The sequence below is a fragment of the Aythya fuligula genome, chromosome 20 (genome assembly GCF_009819795.1).
Source record: "Aythya fuligula isolate bAytFul2 chromosome 20, bAytFul2.pri, whole genome shotgun sequence".
NCBI lineage: Eukaryota > Metazoa > Chordata > Aves > Anseriformes > Anatidae > Aythya > Aythya fuligula.
The window spans coordinates 5,754,948-5,772,732 of NC_045578.1; the positions used below are offsets into that span (position 1 = coordinate 5,754,948).

The following is a 17,785-nucleotide window of genomic DNA, read 5'->3' on the forward strand; positions in this document are numbered from 1 at the left end:
GGCTGAGTTTGCCTCCTTCCTTTGACTAACAAAACATTAGCATTTCTTAGAGTAGAAATCATCAAGTTCAGAACTGAAGTTGCTTTCCAGTGGTTGGGAATAAAGAAACAATGCCTGGAAGGGTCTCAGGTAATTGCCAATTCCTGTTCCAGTTCAAAGCACTGTAATGAAGACACGAACTCAAGTTTTAGTTGTCCTGTAGTCTTTCTAGAAAGAGTGTAAATTGTTCTTTTAAAAAAATCCCCTCGTCCAAATTGAAAATGTATCTTAAAGCAACTCTGCCTCACTGAGTAATCACGTTAGAATAAAAAGCTTTATATGAAGCAATATGCTTCCCCATAGCTCTTAGTTAGAAGACACATGTGAAAACAAATTGGTTCTCTCTCCGATAACATGTACTGCTCTCCAGATTTAGCTCTGCTCTGATGGGATATGCTCAACTAAACCAGTGCCTTGGTTGTAATATTGAAAGTTTCCTCATGCTGCTTTATTCCCTTCTGTTTTTTTCCACTATTTTACAGTTGAAAGAGCTCAGCTACTCGCTAAAGTAACTAATCCGTTGGGTACCTCTTGGACCAGGAGGGAGGGCTTGCTGTTTGCCCAGTGGAGGGGGTGTGATTTTTTTTTTTTTTCAAAACAGTCTGACCTAAAGAGCTCTTGTGAAATCGTTGGCTTTGTGCCGTGTTTCCATAGCAGTCAACACTGGCAGAAGATACTGTTGTGAATGTTAACATCTCTGTGGCACAAAGCCTCCTGCACTGTCTTCTAACTGTGGCATTAGTGGAATTACATATACTTGAAGCATGTCATAACGTTTATAGGATCAGGGCCTGCAGCTATAGCTGATTAGCTGGATTTTAGTTGTTGTTTTTTTTTAGTGGCCTTTTAATTCAGTAGAAAACTGCAGCAAAGAGAAGCACTTCTCTTTGGCTTCATAACTGTAGAATGGCAGAGGAATACACTGAATGAGAGCAGAAAGAGTTTACACTTGCTCTGTCCATGCACTCCTGCCTAAACAAAAGCCTGATTGTATATGGGCTGCCCTTGGAGCTGGCTGGGATTTTTCTCAGGAAGAATTTAAAAGAGATCATGTTTAATACTCCCAGAAGCGTTCTGGTGAGCATCCTGCCAACCGTTGTCTGTCTTGTCTTTTGTGAAGGTTTTTAAGCTCTGTCTACAGATACTCGGTATAGCTGCTTATATCTCTGCCTTTCTCTAAGAAGCCATTACAAATTTGCTTCTAGATAGTTTTGGTTTTTTTAAATCATTCTACTTCTTTAATATTTAAATACTGTTGTAACTTATTATTATCTCTGTTTTTTGCCGGAAACATGAGATGGCATCACAGAGAGTTGCCATTCGTCACTATCTGTGACTCCATGAATACCCTTTTCCCACGTATCTTTTCTGATGATATAGCAGAATAGGCAACCAGTGTTTGTTTTAATTGCTGGTGATGCTTGAACAATTGGACAAGATCACTTCACCTTGATTTAATCTTACTAAATTAAGGAAACTTCATGCAAGTTGCATAAACCAGTAGTGATTATCTTGCGGAGACAGTGTGAGGTTCTGAAAGATAGGCACATCACTTGTTTATCTTCCTATCTATTAAATGTGTGGTGGGATGGAAGAGAAGAACCTGGGAATTGAAGCACTCACTCAGCCTAATCTTCAGTTTCAAGAAATAAATAAAATGTGGGGACACACAGAATATAAGAGCCTGCATGGAGTTTGTTTTTTTTTTCCAGGACAAATCATGTCATATCAACCCATCTTTCTCCTGTGATGGCACTATGTGGATGGAAGGGGAAGATGTGACTTTCATTTTGCCATCAGTAAAGCTTTTTACATTATCTCAGATTATATTCTTATAAGTCAGGGAAAGAAAAGTACCATGATGTGTCAGCAGAGCTGCTTAAAAAGACATACTTGCAAAAGTTGTCAAGGATTTGCTGACAAAAAAAAAAAGCACAATTTATCAAGTGAGTTCTGGATAAAGTCCCTCTTGGATCAAACATTGCAGCCATGAAAGACAAAGCCTTAAGAAACTAGGATTCATTAGCTGAAGCTCAGAGAAATACTTGTTTAGAACAGGTTAGACTTCTGGCACAAACAGTTTGAGGGTGGTTGATCCACACTTGAGGCAGAGAAAGAGGCCAGATAAGTTTCCTAGGGTTTTCTTAATCAGCAGACGTTTTGTAAAGGCAGGCGAGTCAGGTTCTGTACAGTTATAGGTTAGCAGGGAAGGATTGTTAAATAAAACACTTAAGTAAACTGTGACCGTCTGACAAAATCAACATTTTAGAGTTTGCTTGTATTTTAATGAGGTATGTGAAGCACTGTATTACTCGTTTTAAAATATGCTTCTAGGATGCTGATGAATATTGCATATATCTGGCATTTGCATATATCTCATGTCTTAGACTACAGGTTGAGTAACAATGATGTTGAGTAACAGATGACACCTCAGGTTCTCCTGTAGCCATATTTTAATGAACTCAGAGATATTTAGTAATGTTTCCTACCTATCTGTTCACTGTTTAACCTACTTCTGAGATTCTTTGGAAGGGAAAGTACTTACCATCCTGCACCTCTTACACCTTGGAAAAGGTGTTTAAAAAAATCTTACCATTGCATTACAAAATATTTGAGTAGCATGTCGCCATTTGCAACACGAGTTTCAGATCAGAGAAGGAAGGTACCCAACACCCAGAATCATTAAAAAGTCCAGAACACAACTTTGCAAACAAATATATGTTTAATTACATTGTATAATTGACTTATAGTTGTTAAATATATTATTTTACTGTATAATTTATCGTTCTTCCAGTTCCTTTAGCAGTTCATCAAAGTGAGTAATGTACCATTTAGCTTTCTCCTTTACTTGCTTTCTGATTACATTCCCTCCGAATCCAATGAAGCAGTCCTGGCAAAACAGAAAGAATGGGCATGAGTTATTGCAGTTCTGTGTAAGGAATGGAGCTTCTCAGCAATTAAGTGTGCTTTTAAGATTGCATTTTTTAATGGTGATGTTCCTCCCTGCTTCTTCACCTATGTTACTTGCCGTGTTCATTTTCATATTTATTAACAGGAACTTCGTTAACATTTAATTTTACACCACTTTGGTTACTAAAAGGTTAGTTCCAATAGCAAAGGTGTGTCTCAGTGCCTTGTAACTTCAGGATTGTTCAGATCTGAAATTTTACTGAAAATCAAATGGAGCTGTGATGCAACATAAAGCCTTACTTACTATTCAAGCGTGAGTTAACATCTGAACGTGCAAGCAGCATCTCACAATTATCCCTACTTTTTATCTTAACTCTGTTTACCTCATTTGATAGATACCAAGAGTAAACATTAACCAAGATTTCAATCATTAACCAGAAACAATCATCATTTCTGGGTCTTAGAAAACAGTGTTTAAAATTTCCACTGCTGTTTTTTTTTTTGCCTTCAGATAGAAAGCATAAAGCAAATACGAAGCTGCTTTGATCGTGCACATATTTAATGCTAAGGGATATCTTGTCCTAACTCACATCAGCAGCAGCCCTTAGAGTCTGTTCCTGTGCATTTCCGTGCACTAGGATATCTGCCCCCAGCATTGGCAAAGCAGCGGCTCTGAGTTACTTTTTTTTTGTAGAGAAAGGCACTAGAGATGAGAAAGATCCCTCCTCTGTGAAATGACGGTTTATATAAGCTGTCTTTCTATTCTTATTATTATTCCACCCTGTCTAGGGCTGAATAATAGGGCTGAATAGCCCTGGTAGGGCTGCTATCTTCAGAGGTATCAAGTGAGATGAACCTTCTTGCTAGGCTGGTATCAAGTAAATGTGCACCAGACCTTCATGCTTAGCAACGTTAAATACTGGCCTGAACTGTGATCTGGGTAGTGTAGGACCTCTGTACAGAGCACTGTGCAGAAGCAAGCAGTTATTGTGGCAACATAGATGGGAAAGGCAGATCAGCCTGATTTGTGATAGGTTGGTAGACTTTATACATTTCTGCTGGACTGAGCTAGAACCCTGGCTCAGAGAGTGGAACCTTTACTGAAACTGGCTAATCAAGAGAAATCAGCCGTTGCATGATGCAGCCTTTCTAGAGGAAGCTACCTACACAGATCTTTTAGGCTCTGGGAAGTGCTGAAGATCTTCCTTGAAGTCCTATAAAGAATTTAAACCATAATTCCCACACACACAAATTAATCAAAGGAAATTTGGAATTCAAATTTTTTAATACTTACAGCTGGGGGACAGGCTTCCATGTCTGTAGCTCCATCTCCAATCATAACTACTTTCTTGAAATGGAACTGTTCCTTCAGATGAGTAATAACTTTTCCTTTCCCCCCTGATTCAGCTGTTGGTTGTGTTTCATCAAATCCTGCATATTCTCCTAGAAAACAGTGGAAGGACAAATTAGACACACAGCATATTTTCATGTAGATGAAGAAAGATGCATGCCTGTGGTCTTTTCTTCAAGAAAACAGCTAATTACTTGCAGTCCCATAAGCCTCACAATTTCAGCATCCCAAAGAAGTAATCAGAAGGTAAGCATAAAAACTAGGATTTTACAGAAGTCTTCAGTGGGGATGTTTTCAAAAAGCTGAAATGTTAGGACAAAAGGAGAAACCCTGTATGGTAGCATGTCAAATCCATTCCCAGTCACTTTGATCCAGTCATTCTGGTCTAAACATTTCAAAAGCAGCATTCAGTGTGATACGTAAACAGTGTATGAAACACTGAGTAAGAACCAAGCTCACTGAACACAGTTCTGCTCGATTACACTAGCGTAAAGTCCACAGCAGCTCTGCAAAAGTCTCCATTGGTCTTCATGCATACCTCAGAGTCACTGAAAATGAAGTTTGCCTCTGAAAGCAGGTAAGTGTAATAAATTCTTTACACTTGAAAGAGAGAGAAAATGAAACTGCTCTCAGCAACTGTAATGCTTTTTAACTTTGGCACAGTTTGCAATTAAAAAGTAACTACAGCTCTATTTCATATGTCTGGAAAAGGGCCTGAGTTCATATTTTGGGAGGAAGTTTGGCTATTTCCCTACTAGGAGACAGCTGGATTGATCTTGAAGCTAGCAGGATTGGTAATGAGGTGATGTAGGTTGGACAATATCTGTAGCCCAGTATCTGACTGTTTGAACGCACACACGCAAAAATTGCATTAATTAGCAAAGAAAAGACCTGTTAGGGGAATCTCACCATTAAAGTAAAACTTCAGCCTGTTGGCAAAGACATTTGCTGTTGGAATGTTCAGCTGCAAGGCCACATGTTCCACGATGCTCTGAAACCCTCCGGAGACCAAGAAGACCTGTACCCCGCGTTGATGAAGCCTGTTCACCAGCTCCCTGGGAAGAAAGAAAGTCACCAAGCATGAGTGTGCTGAAAGGATAACAAGAAAGCCAAAATAGATCTTTCCTAAACAAGGCCACCCATCTATTTTGTTATTCCAGTTTATTTGCCTGCTGCTTTCCAACTCCATCCTTCTCAGCTGCTTGAAGATTTTCCATCTTTTCTTCACAAGTTTGTGCATATACCTTGCTTGAAATGAGCTGAACAAAACCATCATGTCTAGATATGAACAGGTATTTAGTTGCTCAGAAACAAGTGCTCCCTAGAAATATTTCCATTATACTTTCATATTGTTCATATTAGTTCCCCTGAACAAATGAGCCCAGATCCAGTTCAGGTTGTTTTCTGAGGCTAAGTGTAAAACCAGTGAGATAAACAATCTGTAACACTGAAAAAGAGCAGGGAATGCAGTGGAGATAAAGCCACTGCACAAAAATATAAAAGTGGGCTGGAAAGTGCACAAAGTGTGAACATTTTTCTAACTCTGACTTGATTCCCCCAAGACATTGATACTCTGTGTAGAAAAGGGCACCAGCTACAGAAAAAGAATTAAAAAGTGAGAAATTTTCAGACCCGGTTAGTATCAACGGGACTTGATGGCAATTGAAAGTTTTATAAAAGTTGGTTCTAGAGGCAGGAAAATCAACATGCAACAACGCTAAGCAGTAGAAGTGATAACAGTAACAGAAGAAATGCTAAACACTGAAAAGCAAAGTGGAAGCTTAAAGCAGGCTACACAGAAAAGGAGGAAGAAAAGGAAGGAATTAAAAGGAAAGTCATGTGATTCTAAACATGGAGACAATGACCCCTTTGTTGTTACATCTAGCTATGCCTTCTACAGAAAAAGCTGAGCATGTGCTTCATCTCAAGGAGAAAATACAAGTACAATATTGTATTAAAAGCTGTATATGCTAAAAATGTTTTAGATTTATAGCTATGGCCATGTTTCATAATAAAGAAATTATTTTCAACTGTTTGAAACAATCTGAATAGAAAGAAAAACCTTTTCAGTTGAAATAGTTAATGTTATATCTAAACCCAAAGATGAAGGAATACGTGTATATGCATGGATGTATTTGCCTCTAATGATTTTTTATGTCAGTATGGAATGTGTAGCTCTGAAAGTGGATCCCCTAAGCTGAGTCCAGTGATGACTGCATGCAGAAGTGTGAGAGAGAATATAATTACAGAATAGACTAAGCCAGTAGTTTTTATTCAGTAATAATCTTCCTCCTGGCTCCCTTCAAAAGAAAAAAAAAATACTTCTACATGTGGAGCAGATTATTTTCCATGCCCATCGAATTCTCACGCCGGAATGTCAGCTTGCCAGCCAAAATGCCAGTTAATACCTAAGACAGTTTCTTTTTATACAGACACTTATCCACTCAACATGGATCCAGGCTATTATAAGCTCCTGATCTAAGCTTTGTACACAAACAACATGGAAATGGAGTAGGAAAGCTTTCTATATCAGCTTCACATTCTTTCAGCTTCGCTAATGTCACAGAATTTTGTTGATTTATGCTATGTGCTTTTGGAATACTTTTTCATTAGATCATTTGAAATTCTTCTTACCGGATTCCTGGCGTTAGCTGAGGTGGATTGTCAGATATTAATTTTTGCACTTGCTCGTAGGAGGGTCGTATGAGTCCTAGTCGTGCTGTTAAAGCTGCTTTGAATGTCACAGTGCCACCCATAGCTCTGCGAGTCCTGAATTGTGATCCAAACAAAACAAATCAGTGACACTTAACAAGATGAGGCTTCTCCCAAGAGCTGTTATTTTAACAGGAATGCCAAGGAACAAGTTAAGACCCCATAGCTTCTGGGTTATACCACATTATCTGTGTTGTAAAGGACAAGATTGGTACACTGAAAAGGTTGGTAGCAACCAGTGGTAGAAGAGCTCCACAGACTGGTGCTTTTGTAAGAACCAGTGAGGCAAAGGAAAGCTGATACTCTGTGAATGCAATCTGAGCCACTGGGACCAGTATTCCTAAATCACAGCCCAGCTGCTCTTCTCTGAAATTAACAGGGCTTTCGCTACAAGTTTCAATGGAAACATCAGCCTCTTCACTTGGATGAAGAGTCCAGTCTCCTCTGTCTCATAATAAGGTTCTGCTAGTTCTTTGTCAAATGTTATGATGAGGCCTTATCTGAGTATATCAAAGACATTTAATTTAGAGAATTTATTTCAGTATAGTCCTGTTGAGTGGCTTCACAATTCAAAAAAAAAAAAAAGTTACTTCATTATGCATTAATTCCACTTACTATTCCTAACATCTTTTTTTTTAAATGGTAATAATCTCCTGTGACAGAGATGAATTAATCTGTATTGTGAAACTGTTGTCACAGGTTTAACCTTATCCATGCTTATTTTTCACTAATGTTCATGTGAAGTAAACAGCAAATATACATACATCTCTGCGACGGCATCTCCAACTCCACAGAACTTTGCAAGCTCATCAATGCCTTCTTCCCTGATGACTGTACTGTCCACATCAAAGCACACTGCATCAGCATTGCGGAAGATTTCTTTCATCTCCAGGAGAGACGCCATCCTTTTAGGAACCTTCTTACTGTAAGAGGATAAGATGAATTGTTTCTGTGAGTCACAGTACTGGACTCCGTCTTGAGCCATTGCAGCGACTGCTCGGCTCGTTGTGAGAAGGACCGAGCACAGCCTGCTAGCCAGCTTTTATCAAAGTGTGAGTGGCGGTGGAGGTCTGGCTCTGTTGCTGATTTGCTCACTGCTGTTGCTGCCTACTGATGTTCAGCTTACGTTATGGGTGGGCTGGGGAGCTGTGGTCAGCTGCTGATTTGCTCTCTGCAGGCTCAGCCCATTGGTGTTCAGGTGGGGTTCAAGGTTGTAATACTTGGCATTTGCTGAACCATCAGACTGCCAACTACTGGACAGGACTTAAAATTTCCTGTCTCGTCTTGCCTTCACTGCTCGAATGGATCTTGATTGCTCAAATGGATCTTGATTTCTCATCAGACCTGGTCTGTGGTGTCAAATTAGTTGCTCCAGGAGACAGTAAAAGACAACCAACCCTTAAAGATTTGCTTGATTGCAGTAGGCATATAACTGTCTCAAACCTATCAGTGAGTAGTCGTCCCTAAATCATGAAGGTTTAGATGCTTTTCTCTGTCTTGATTAATATAATGTGGTGATATCTTAAGGGGTTGAGTGAAGTTCCCAAAGCCCACAACCATGACTTTTTCCATAACAATACCTGTCAAAAGTTCATTTTCTTCCCTTTTATATCTGTCCAGTTAAATGTACTGAGCACTTCAGCAGACCAGAAGCACAAGGTGTTAATCAGGGATTTTCTTACTCTACATTACTAATCATGCTTTACCCTTTCAAAAGGGATTGCAGTGTGGATCTTGCTATTTACCAGTAGTACATTTAGACACAAGTACAGCTTTGTATCTGTCCCATTTCCCAGATCTTTGTTGAAGCTCATGTTTGGTTATCTCTTCTAATCTCTTAAACTTCCTGCAAGACAAGTCTCATATAACTGACCTGGGTAGTAGGTTCTTCCTTTTTCTGGAATAGAGACAAAAATACCTTTAAACAGCATGTTGTATATCTTCACCTTTTGCTTTCTTCTCACGCAACAAATACATTTTCCTCTTATATATCCTGTCAGTTTTCATGGTGACAGGTCTTACATACACAAGTTTCCACAAAACATTTAGTTTTTTGCCCTTTTGGGACAAACTTCTCACCCTCTGCACACAAAAGACATTGAGTGAAGATGGAGAACTAATTGCTAAATATCTTGCTGTGGAAGAGCCTAGGAGCTGATTGGTACTGACGTAGCTAACCATTGGACAGGAGTCATCTAAGGATCACAAATGGTAAACACCAGTGCTGTTTCCTGATGGGACTTCTGTGGTTTTATTCCCACAACTAGGCTTGCTAATAGATTACAGTCTTTACCCTGCCATGTGGCAGGTAGAAGTTGTCCAGGTGCTTTAAGGTTTCAGATTAAAAGCTGCTGTTCAAGCCTGCACTATTATTACTAGGCTAGATCCTGAAGGTTTCGATTTTATTCAGTCCTTAGCTGCACAAATCAACATGAGAGCAGTTCTGCGTTACTAAGGACTGATGGATTAACTACTGAGTAAAAACTTGGGATCAAACTGAGCTAACTGCAGACAGTAGCAGCTAATCTGATGAACTGGGTTTACCCTGTCAGAAGCAGAATTGAATACGTTTCTCAACAGAAAAAGAGTCTGTGAGCTGTCCAGGATAGAGTTTTCATTCAAATACATAACCCAGTCTAGCTGTAGTCCCAACACCTTCCTCATTAACTATTCTTCACTTTTTGCTCTTAATTCAAGTTTTCTGCAGAGGTGTAAGTGGCATTGCCTGCATGTCCATCCATGAGGACTGCTGTCACAGCAGTTTGTCTGACTTAGAGCCCTCAGTTAGGGCCTTGTGCTTCCCACAACACCAAGGCTATGCAGGACATCCGACACCAGCACTAAATGAAGTGCCATTGACACCATATGGTGAGTGCTGGGATACAAAGGGCTTTATGGAAAATAATCATAACCACTGAAAAAAATGTATAGAACACAAACATGCACACATCTATTATCTGCTCATGTGTATAGAGTAAGAGAAAATACCCCAGGCCTTCATCGAAAGGTAAAAGAAAAAGTCTGTATAATTGAAGCAGCCAAACCTAAGGAGTGAAACCTGCTGTGAACAGCAAAGAACCATATCTGTAAGAATTAATCTCTGTTTACTGGGTAGATATCAGTGCTAAATATGAAAAAGCAAGAAACAGAGAGAGCAAGTCGTGACTGATTAAAGGCAAAGCTATCCAAAGGCAGCCACGGAACAGGACAAGTTGAGGGGGATAATTCTAGGTGTTCTTGAGTTTTGTGGTATGAGCATATGACTGTAATACCCAAAGTAGGTTCACGGCTTTTGCACGAAGCTGCAAAGGTGACACAGTGGCTTACCTAATGCTCAACTGTGTCACAGGTGTGAATGAGGACAGGAGAGCAGATACCACCCAGCCCACACTTCCCTCCTGAACGTACAGTTTGGGAGTAGGAAAGTAGGACAGAGCCTGGGCTCAACCTCTCCAGAGTCCCAGAAAGCAAAGGTGAGTGGGTACAGACAGACAGTGGACATAAAAACTTTCCTTGGACCAAAACTGGTTCTGAGCTAAGACTTGGCAGCAGGTGGACACGTGAAATGTGAATTCCAGGTTTACTTTGCGTTAGCCTTGGCTTGACCTTGACTCCACAGCACTGTTTTGAATTTTCAGTGGAAGATTTGGATTTCCAGAGCAGGAGGGCTTTGACTTCAGGACAGGGCTTGACAGCCATTTGCTAGATCTTTTTGTGCAGTGGAATTTTTAAAAATGTCCGCTAGCATTATTTAAATAGCATGCCATTATTTTTTTTTTTTCCAGCCTACTGGAAATTATAAAGTCCACTAAGAATTCAGCCTTGGTTTTGGTGCCAGTTTTAAGGATTTGCTCTACTGGGCAAACTTGTTGCATCATTCTGGTGTGACATTTGCGTCATTGTGTTCCAACACTGATTCCTTCTTATGCAAAGCAGTCACATTGCCTCATGCTAACCTGGGGCTGCACTGCAACATGACCAATATGATGCAATATCACTGTGTGGTGACACAGCACTGTTATGTGATTTCTTGGTGGGAACCTGAAATATATTTTTGGATATGTGTCTTCAGAATTTTAATCTCTCTGAGAATAATGTTATAGCTAGAAAAAAACATTGGGAGGAGGAAGGAAGGGACATGAACTTTCCCTTCTCCCTGTCATCTAAACTTCCCATACTCCCTTCCCTTCTGAATATTCCTTACAATGATGACACCACTGCTGTGAATTTCACTTTGATGGATATGTATACAAAGCCGTGGCTGGAATTAACTCTGTCCTCTCTTTGTTCTATGCAGTAACTTTCAAAAGCGTTTAAGGCTATGGTTTATGATGCCTAAAAATGACAAATTGTAAGAGAAGAATTGTGTTCTGAAATGCAGAACAGAGCAGTAGTTCCTGATCTGCCTTGATGAGTGGCTTGCCAAAAGCCTTCCAATTCCTTTTGTAGCCAGGCACTGAGTTCTGGAAAACACATTTTTGGCAAATATATAATCACACAAGTTGGAGAACTTGTGATGAGCTGTAAAATAGGGAAGCTCTTGCTGGATCAAAGAGGAGAACCTATGTGGGAAGCTTCAGCTATTGCAGGGAGTCTTGCTGGTGAGAAAAAATTTAGGAGTTAAAGATGCTTCACTTGGGATGAAATAACGTTCTTCTGCTTTTGTCGGCAAAGCTCCAGGGGTGACCATCAACTCCAGAGGTCAGCAAAAGCCATTCCAAACAGTAACATGCCAATTTCAGTGACTTGTGATTTTTGTTCCCAGCCATAAACGTAAATGGGAGCATAAGGCAAGGCTATTCATGATTGAGCAATGGGCCCCAGGAGCAGAGGGAATTACAAGTAGAAGATGTTCTGTTCCTTCCTTTGTGTTCAGATTTTTTCCTGGGCCATCTTGCCATGGCATTCACCAGAAAACTGCCTAGAATTAAACATGCAGGGGATATAAGAACAAATAAGGTAGCTCATGTGACTGGGGAAGTCATGGCCCCAAACCTGTCACTGTATAAGTGTTTGGACAATACTCTTAGATGTATGGCCTAACTCTTAGGTTGCCCTGTGTAGAATCAGAAGTTGAATTCCATGATCCTTGTGGGTCCCTTCCAACTCAGGATACTCTGATTCTATGCATCTGTGATTCTTGTCTACAGGTAGGTGTCACCTGAAAATATGAGGAAAAAGAATTGAAGCTGTGCTAAGCTCTTCTATGGACAATTCTCTAAATGATAATAGTAAAGGAATAGCAGTTTTTAATTCCAGAGTGGTATGGTCCTCTGTGGTTGGCAGAGATGAATTACTCTAAAACACAGAATATCCGATTGCTTACACACATCAATGTTTTTATGAGATGGTAAGAAAAAAGAAATTCCCACAACTAATAATTATAAGTTCAGTCTCCATATGAAAAACTTGGGTAGAAGATCTCTGATCATTCAGCCATCATATTTCAGATAAGAAATCTATTTCTATTCTATTATTTCCATGCTGGAAAGCTATCCAAGCAGCAAACATTTCAACAGGTCTGGTAATAAAATACGATGGGGAAAAAATGAAAGGAAGAAAATGAGAAAAAGAAAAAACACTGGGCAAAGAATAGACTAAAGAAGGTGTAAGAAGGAAGTGACAAAGGGAAAGGTGAAACTTGAGATGAACAAAAAGGAAATCACAAGGGGAAGTGGAATTCCCATGGATCTCCTTGTCTCCAGGCTATTAAGTACTTCATTAGGCCACTTGGAAAAAAACTGGCATTTCCACAAGAAATAGTTCTCTTTCGTAACAGAGAGGGCGGAGTCACAGCAGCAAGCCTAGCAATTATGTAAGACCACATGTTAAAGGAAAACAACTGTAATCTTTTCTGTTTGCTGACCCTTCAAAGAAGGGCACTTGCCACACTGTGAAAAACTGAAACATCTGCAAGATCTGCTAATGCAAAAGGAACATGAAACGGTACTCAGGACTCCGGGTGTTCTGTGGCTGGTTTATTTTGATGAGATCATTAAGAGATCTCAAAATCTCCATCGTGACTCTACTTGACTTGTTATCTTATTTCATCTTTCAGAAGTGTTGTTACACTGCTACTTTATATTATGTTCACATTTCTTGCTGTGAAAAAAATGAAGATTAAGTGAATCTTAATGAAATACTCCTTAAAATGCTTTTTTTTTTTTTTTTTTTAAGAGATCATTTGGGAATATCCTACAGTGTGTAAACAGTCTCTGATGTTTGTGATTCTGATTCATTCTCACATTTAATAATGTGAGTGTGAGCACTATATTGAAAGCTACTGCTCCATAACAAGACCCATTTTGGTCTCACTTTGCCCTGAGTTATTTCCCTGGCATCAGTGAAGTTAGTCCCAGTTTGCCCTGATGTGCGTGAGAACAAAGTCACTGTGAGCTATATTCCCAGAGCAGAGAAATGTTGCACTGAACGTTCAGTGAGATTAACAGAAACGCAGCCATGTAAGACTGTTTCTGTTGCACTGATGGGAAGCTGCTGCTTAGAATATGGGATTTGGAGAAGTTTGTTGTTGAACCTTTTCTCAGAGCCTGTTCCTGCTACAGGTGTGACTCTGCCCATGAGAGTGTTCACAGGAGGGTTTCCATGGTATTAAACAAAGCACTTAATCCTTCATTGTTGCTAGTCCTTTACCTGTAAAATGGGAATAATATGGTAACATGGCTTTGCTATGTTGAGGTGTAATTCTCAGTATAAGCAATGTGCTTTAGAAGAGAGATTATGCATTTAAACAGATTAGCTATATTTAAGCAAATTTTTACTATATATTCCTGCAAATACTGCTCTTTAAGTTCAACCCATCCTTAATTAGGAGTTTCTGTGGTTTTCAGTGTGAGAATAGAGAGATTCAGTCACTATGATTCTTAGTGACTGAAAGTCACTAAGACTGCTTCAAACTTCCTTGTTTCGTGTTCAGTTTACGAGGTAGTACTAGAAACCTGTAAGCAAGTCAAGAGATGGAATGTTTGCAGCGACACACTGAGAGCTGCACAGCAGTGCCTAACAGCACATTTTATTTAAGCACCTTTTCAAAGGTAATTGAAAAGGCATCGGGGGAACCTGGTGGATGTCGGTACATATCTCCCATCTCTCCAATCCCCTTGTGCCTGTCCTGCCAAAATGATGATGCTTTCCCCCTGCGCGATTGCATCATTCATTCATGCTGCTGTAATAAAATAGGCAGCAGAGTGCTGCTGCATCTCGCAGGGCAGCGCACAGCCCCAGCGTACAGCTCATTGCCTATGCAAGAAAAATCTGATAAGTGTTATGGAACTGAACACACCAAACGCCAACCCCTTCCAAAGTGCGAGAAAGAAACGTTGCCGGTGACTTACAGTATTGTACTGGCCGTGGCTGGTGCTGCTGCTGCAAACCTCTTGGCTGCACAAGAAAAGAACGGATCAGCTGAGACCTTCAGTCACATAAATACAACGGCACGGGCTGATCTGGAAGAAAGCCGCATTTTGTAAATCACTCTTTATAATCTGCTGAGTAAGCCAGCCTGGATGTTTTTTTTAAATGGTTGCACACATGTAACCAGAGAAGTCCAGCTGTTCGCTGACAGGCGTAGGAAGAGAGGTGTAACCTCGCCGACGTCAGGGGAGGAGCCGTTCGGGCCCACTTTGGGGCGCTCCCAGCTTGGGTAGGCATGGCTTGGCAGGGAGCAGCCTGTGCACAAGATGATGTGGGGTTTGCTCGCCTGCCAGCCCCTGCCACGGGCACGGGGAGCAGGACGGGGCTCAGCGAGCCCACCTGCCTCCACGCAGAGTGCTGGCATGGGAGGACCAGGGAGGAGAGGCGAGGAGGGGATCTGCCAAGCAACAGCCAGGAGTTTTCCTTGGCATGAAGTCAGGGTGAGAGGCAGGGGCACTTGTTTTCACTGCAAACCAAAGGTTTCACGCATTAAAATTGCAATATTGCATTTTGGCTTAAGCTGTGAAACCGGAGCGCGCAAAATATTACACACCAAAAAAATCTGCAGTCAAAATTCATCACAAACTTTGAAGGCAAAATGAAAGCCTCTGCTTCTGAGAAGGCTCTGTTTTGTTTCTCCAAATAAAATGTTGTCAAAAGCAACGGGAAAATTGCAGAACCTGTCTGTGCTAGTGCTTTGGCATCCTACAGAAGAACTTCCCGCAGACATGACTGCGGGCACTAGTTAGTAAACAGGAGGCTGCCAACCCAGAACTATGAAGCCAATTACTCGTTTCAAGGTCAAGAAAGCCAGACTGCTGATTTAGCTTCTTTTATTCGCTTGTGATAGGAGTCTTATGACTGCTACCCATCTTGAAAGATTGTTCTGCACCACTGGGTACACCAGTCACATTCTATGCATGATGTTTTTGCTATTCTGGCAGGATTATTCCTCAAACTTAAGGGTATGAACTAAAATCAATACCCTTCTGTGCTTCTCCTCCTATGCCTTCCTGTACATTTTTTCAAATGTTCTCAGTACTTGCGTGACTACTTGTCAATACAAGCATCTATTAGAAACTTCCTGCACCAGGGAAAGATGGGACCGAGCCTCTTTGCTGCAAAACTGGTGATGTGGTTCGCTGTTTTGGCTGCTCCTGTTTGTGAGTTTTATCGTGGCAGGACAGTATGTTTTAAAACAGATTTAGAAATCGTTTCGGTGAATACAGTTAAAGAAAAACAGATCTTGATAAAGATGAAAGAAAACTGTTTTTCCTGGGAATCTGTTGTGTTGTTTTTTTTCTGCCAAGATAAGCATTGCATGATTTCACTTAAGTGAATTGCTACTGGACATTTCATGAAGGATATTCCCATTACTTTTCTTAGTTTAACAGACTTGTTGTTTGTAATTCGTTTAAATATTACATTACTGATTCCATTCTGCTGTACTTTGTTGTAACTCCAGTAATTTCAAAGGGTAACTTAGGCATTGTAAGCATCTGCCTTGTATTTTTACTATGCATTAAGAGCAAATATTCAAAACTGTTTGGCACCTACGACTAAAAGACTGAAAAATGTAGAAAGGCTTGTAGTATTGTCTGAAAAATGCTGCAAAATGGGCATTTAATGTGAAAATGCAAACGAGAAATATTACTAAACCATAACATAAGCACCCTTGGACATATGTGGCCCAGGAAGGAAGCACAGAGAGATGTGCCTGGAAATGTTAGGATGGAGAATTAATGCCTCTTTCACAGGACATCACCCACACGGATCACAGAAGAGCAGCAGGGAAAACATAAAAAAAAAAAATACAGCGTGCCTGCTGGTGCGCCTATAGGTGTGACAAGGCTGCCCTCTACTGAGCACAGCCTGGAGAAGAGATCGAGGCAAACAAAAATTAACCAGAGGCAAGAATAGCAATGTGTGACCTGTGGGCTATAGAGTCTAGGGCAAAGCTAGGCATTTGGGTATTTTCAGTGGGCAGAGCAGCTCGGCACCTCAGATACTAGCACTGCAGCTCCTCAGGGCTGGGCTGTCATGTTTTGTTTCGTTATGCTTTCAGGCAGGTAGCATCCCAGCAAAAGTGAAGAATAAACATTAACTGGAGAATTCCAGAGCCCAGTTATGAAATACTGAGTGTAATTTCCTGTGTTTTGCAATGTTTAATGTTTATTTTTAATGATTACAGCAGCAGAAAAGGAAAAAAAAAATGCAGTCTCTCTACTAAAGTATCATCATTAAAATATTTTACAAGACAAGCACCCTGCTCTGCTAAACAAAAAGGCTCCAAACTTGAGGTAAATTTTGCTCAAACATCAACTCCATCCGAAATATGTAAAAATCAGAAACCCAAGCGTAATAGCAGCTGTCCCCTCCAGACCTGCCAAGTCAGAGCGATGGGCCGTGTGTGGCGCTTTGCCCAGAAACTTGAGATCCTCACCCAAAGCAGCAGAGCACATTACCAGCAGGTGCCATCCTCTACTGCCAAAACCAGCAAGGCTGCTGAGTCTGCCCTTATATTTGACCCTGAATGACCATTTCAGTCAAGCTTCCCCAAAACTTTTGTTGTGCAACAAAACTGTACCCATCAGCAGGCTTTTAGAGTTTACTACTGGAAGTGGCATGGAAACATGCCCTTTGCATTGCTGCTCAGCAGCCAACCTCTCCATCCAGAGCTCCCACAGCCTGGGTTTTGGCAGCTTTCATGCTGCAAAAAGTGGGAAGGAGTAGGGGAGATTTATTCTGCGTCATGTTAGACCTGGTGGATGAGCCCTAGGTGAGGCTCTTTGTGGTATATACTGAGAAAATTCTGAGCTCAGGACTAATTTTTATAGAATTGCGTGTGTCTGTTTGCTGGGGGTTAGTGCCCTGTGGAGCAGTCAGGCTGCAGAAATACCAAAAACCACTTGGCCTGGACCTTCCCAGCACAGCTTTGCAGCCACAGGCCACAATTATTCTGTGGCAGGGACTTTCCTAACAAAACACTTGAAATAACAGAGGGTTGTGTCATGCCTGGTATTGCCAATCGCCCCTGCAGCAGGCAGGTGTTAGAGGACACAGGTGTGGATGGGCAATGTGGGAGCCAAACTTTATGCAATCTTTGCTTGTGGTATTTGTAAGGAGCCCTGGCAAGAGCTCTCAAGCTCTTTCCATGGGAAATTCTCCATCTTCATCCTTTGTGGAGCTGAAAGCCACTAACGTGTATGTTGTGCAGCCTCAAGGACTGGGCCCTCACTGGCCACATTGGCCAAACACTGCCAGCATCCCATTGAGGTTGCCTTGATTTTAACAGTATTTTTTCTTGCACAGGTCTCACGGGACACCTCAGCATTGCCTGGG

General features: G+C 40.9%; 1 protein-coding gene across 2 annotated transcripts; it reads right to left on the reverse strand.

The window, feature by feature from the left end:
• Nucleotides 1–2,742: 2,742 nt before the first annotated feature.
• Nucleotides 2,743–14,603, reverse strand: PSPH (phosphoserine phosphatase). 2 transcript variants are annotated; one of them, XM_032201111.1, is made up of 6 exons: nt 14,365–14,603; nt 7,777–7,935; nt 6,935–7,069; nt 5,210–5,355; nt 4,244–4,392; nt 2,743–2,929 (listed from the first exon to the last, which is right to left on the reverse strand). In XM_032201111.1, the coding sequence occupies exons 2-6, from the start codon at nt 7,914–7,916 to the stop codon at nt 2,819–2,821; spliced, it is 681 nt and encodes a 226-aa protein (XP_032057002.1). In that variant the 5' UTR covers nt 7,917–7,935; nt 14,365–14,603; the 3' UTR covers nt 2,743–2,818. The 2 variants fall into 2 exon arrangements, with proteins under 2 accessions (XP_032057002.1, XP_032057000.1); XM_032201109.1 differs by lacking the exon at nt 14,365–14,603 and having other exon boundaries at nt 7,777–7,949.
• Nucleotides 14,604–17,785: the final 3,182 nt, after the last annotated feature.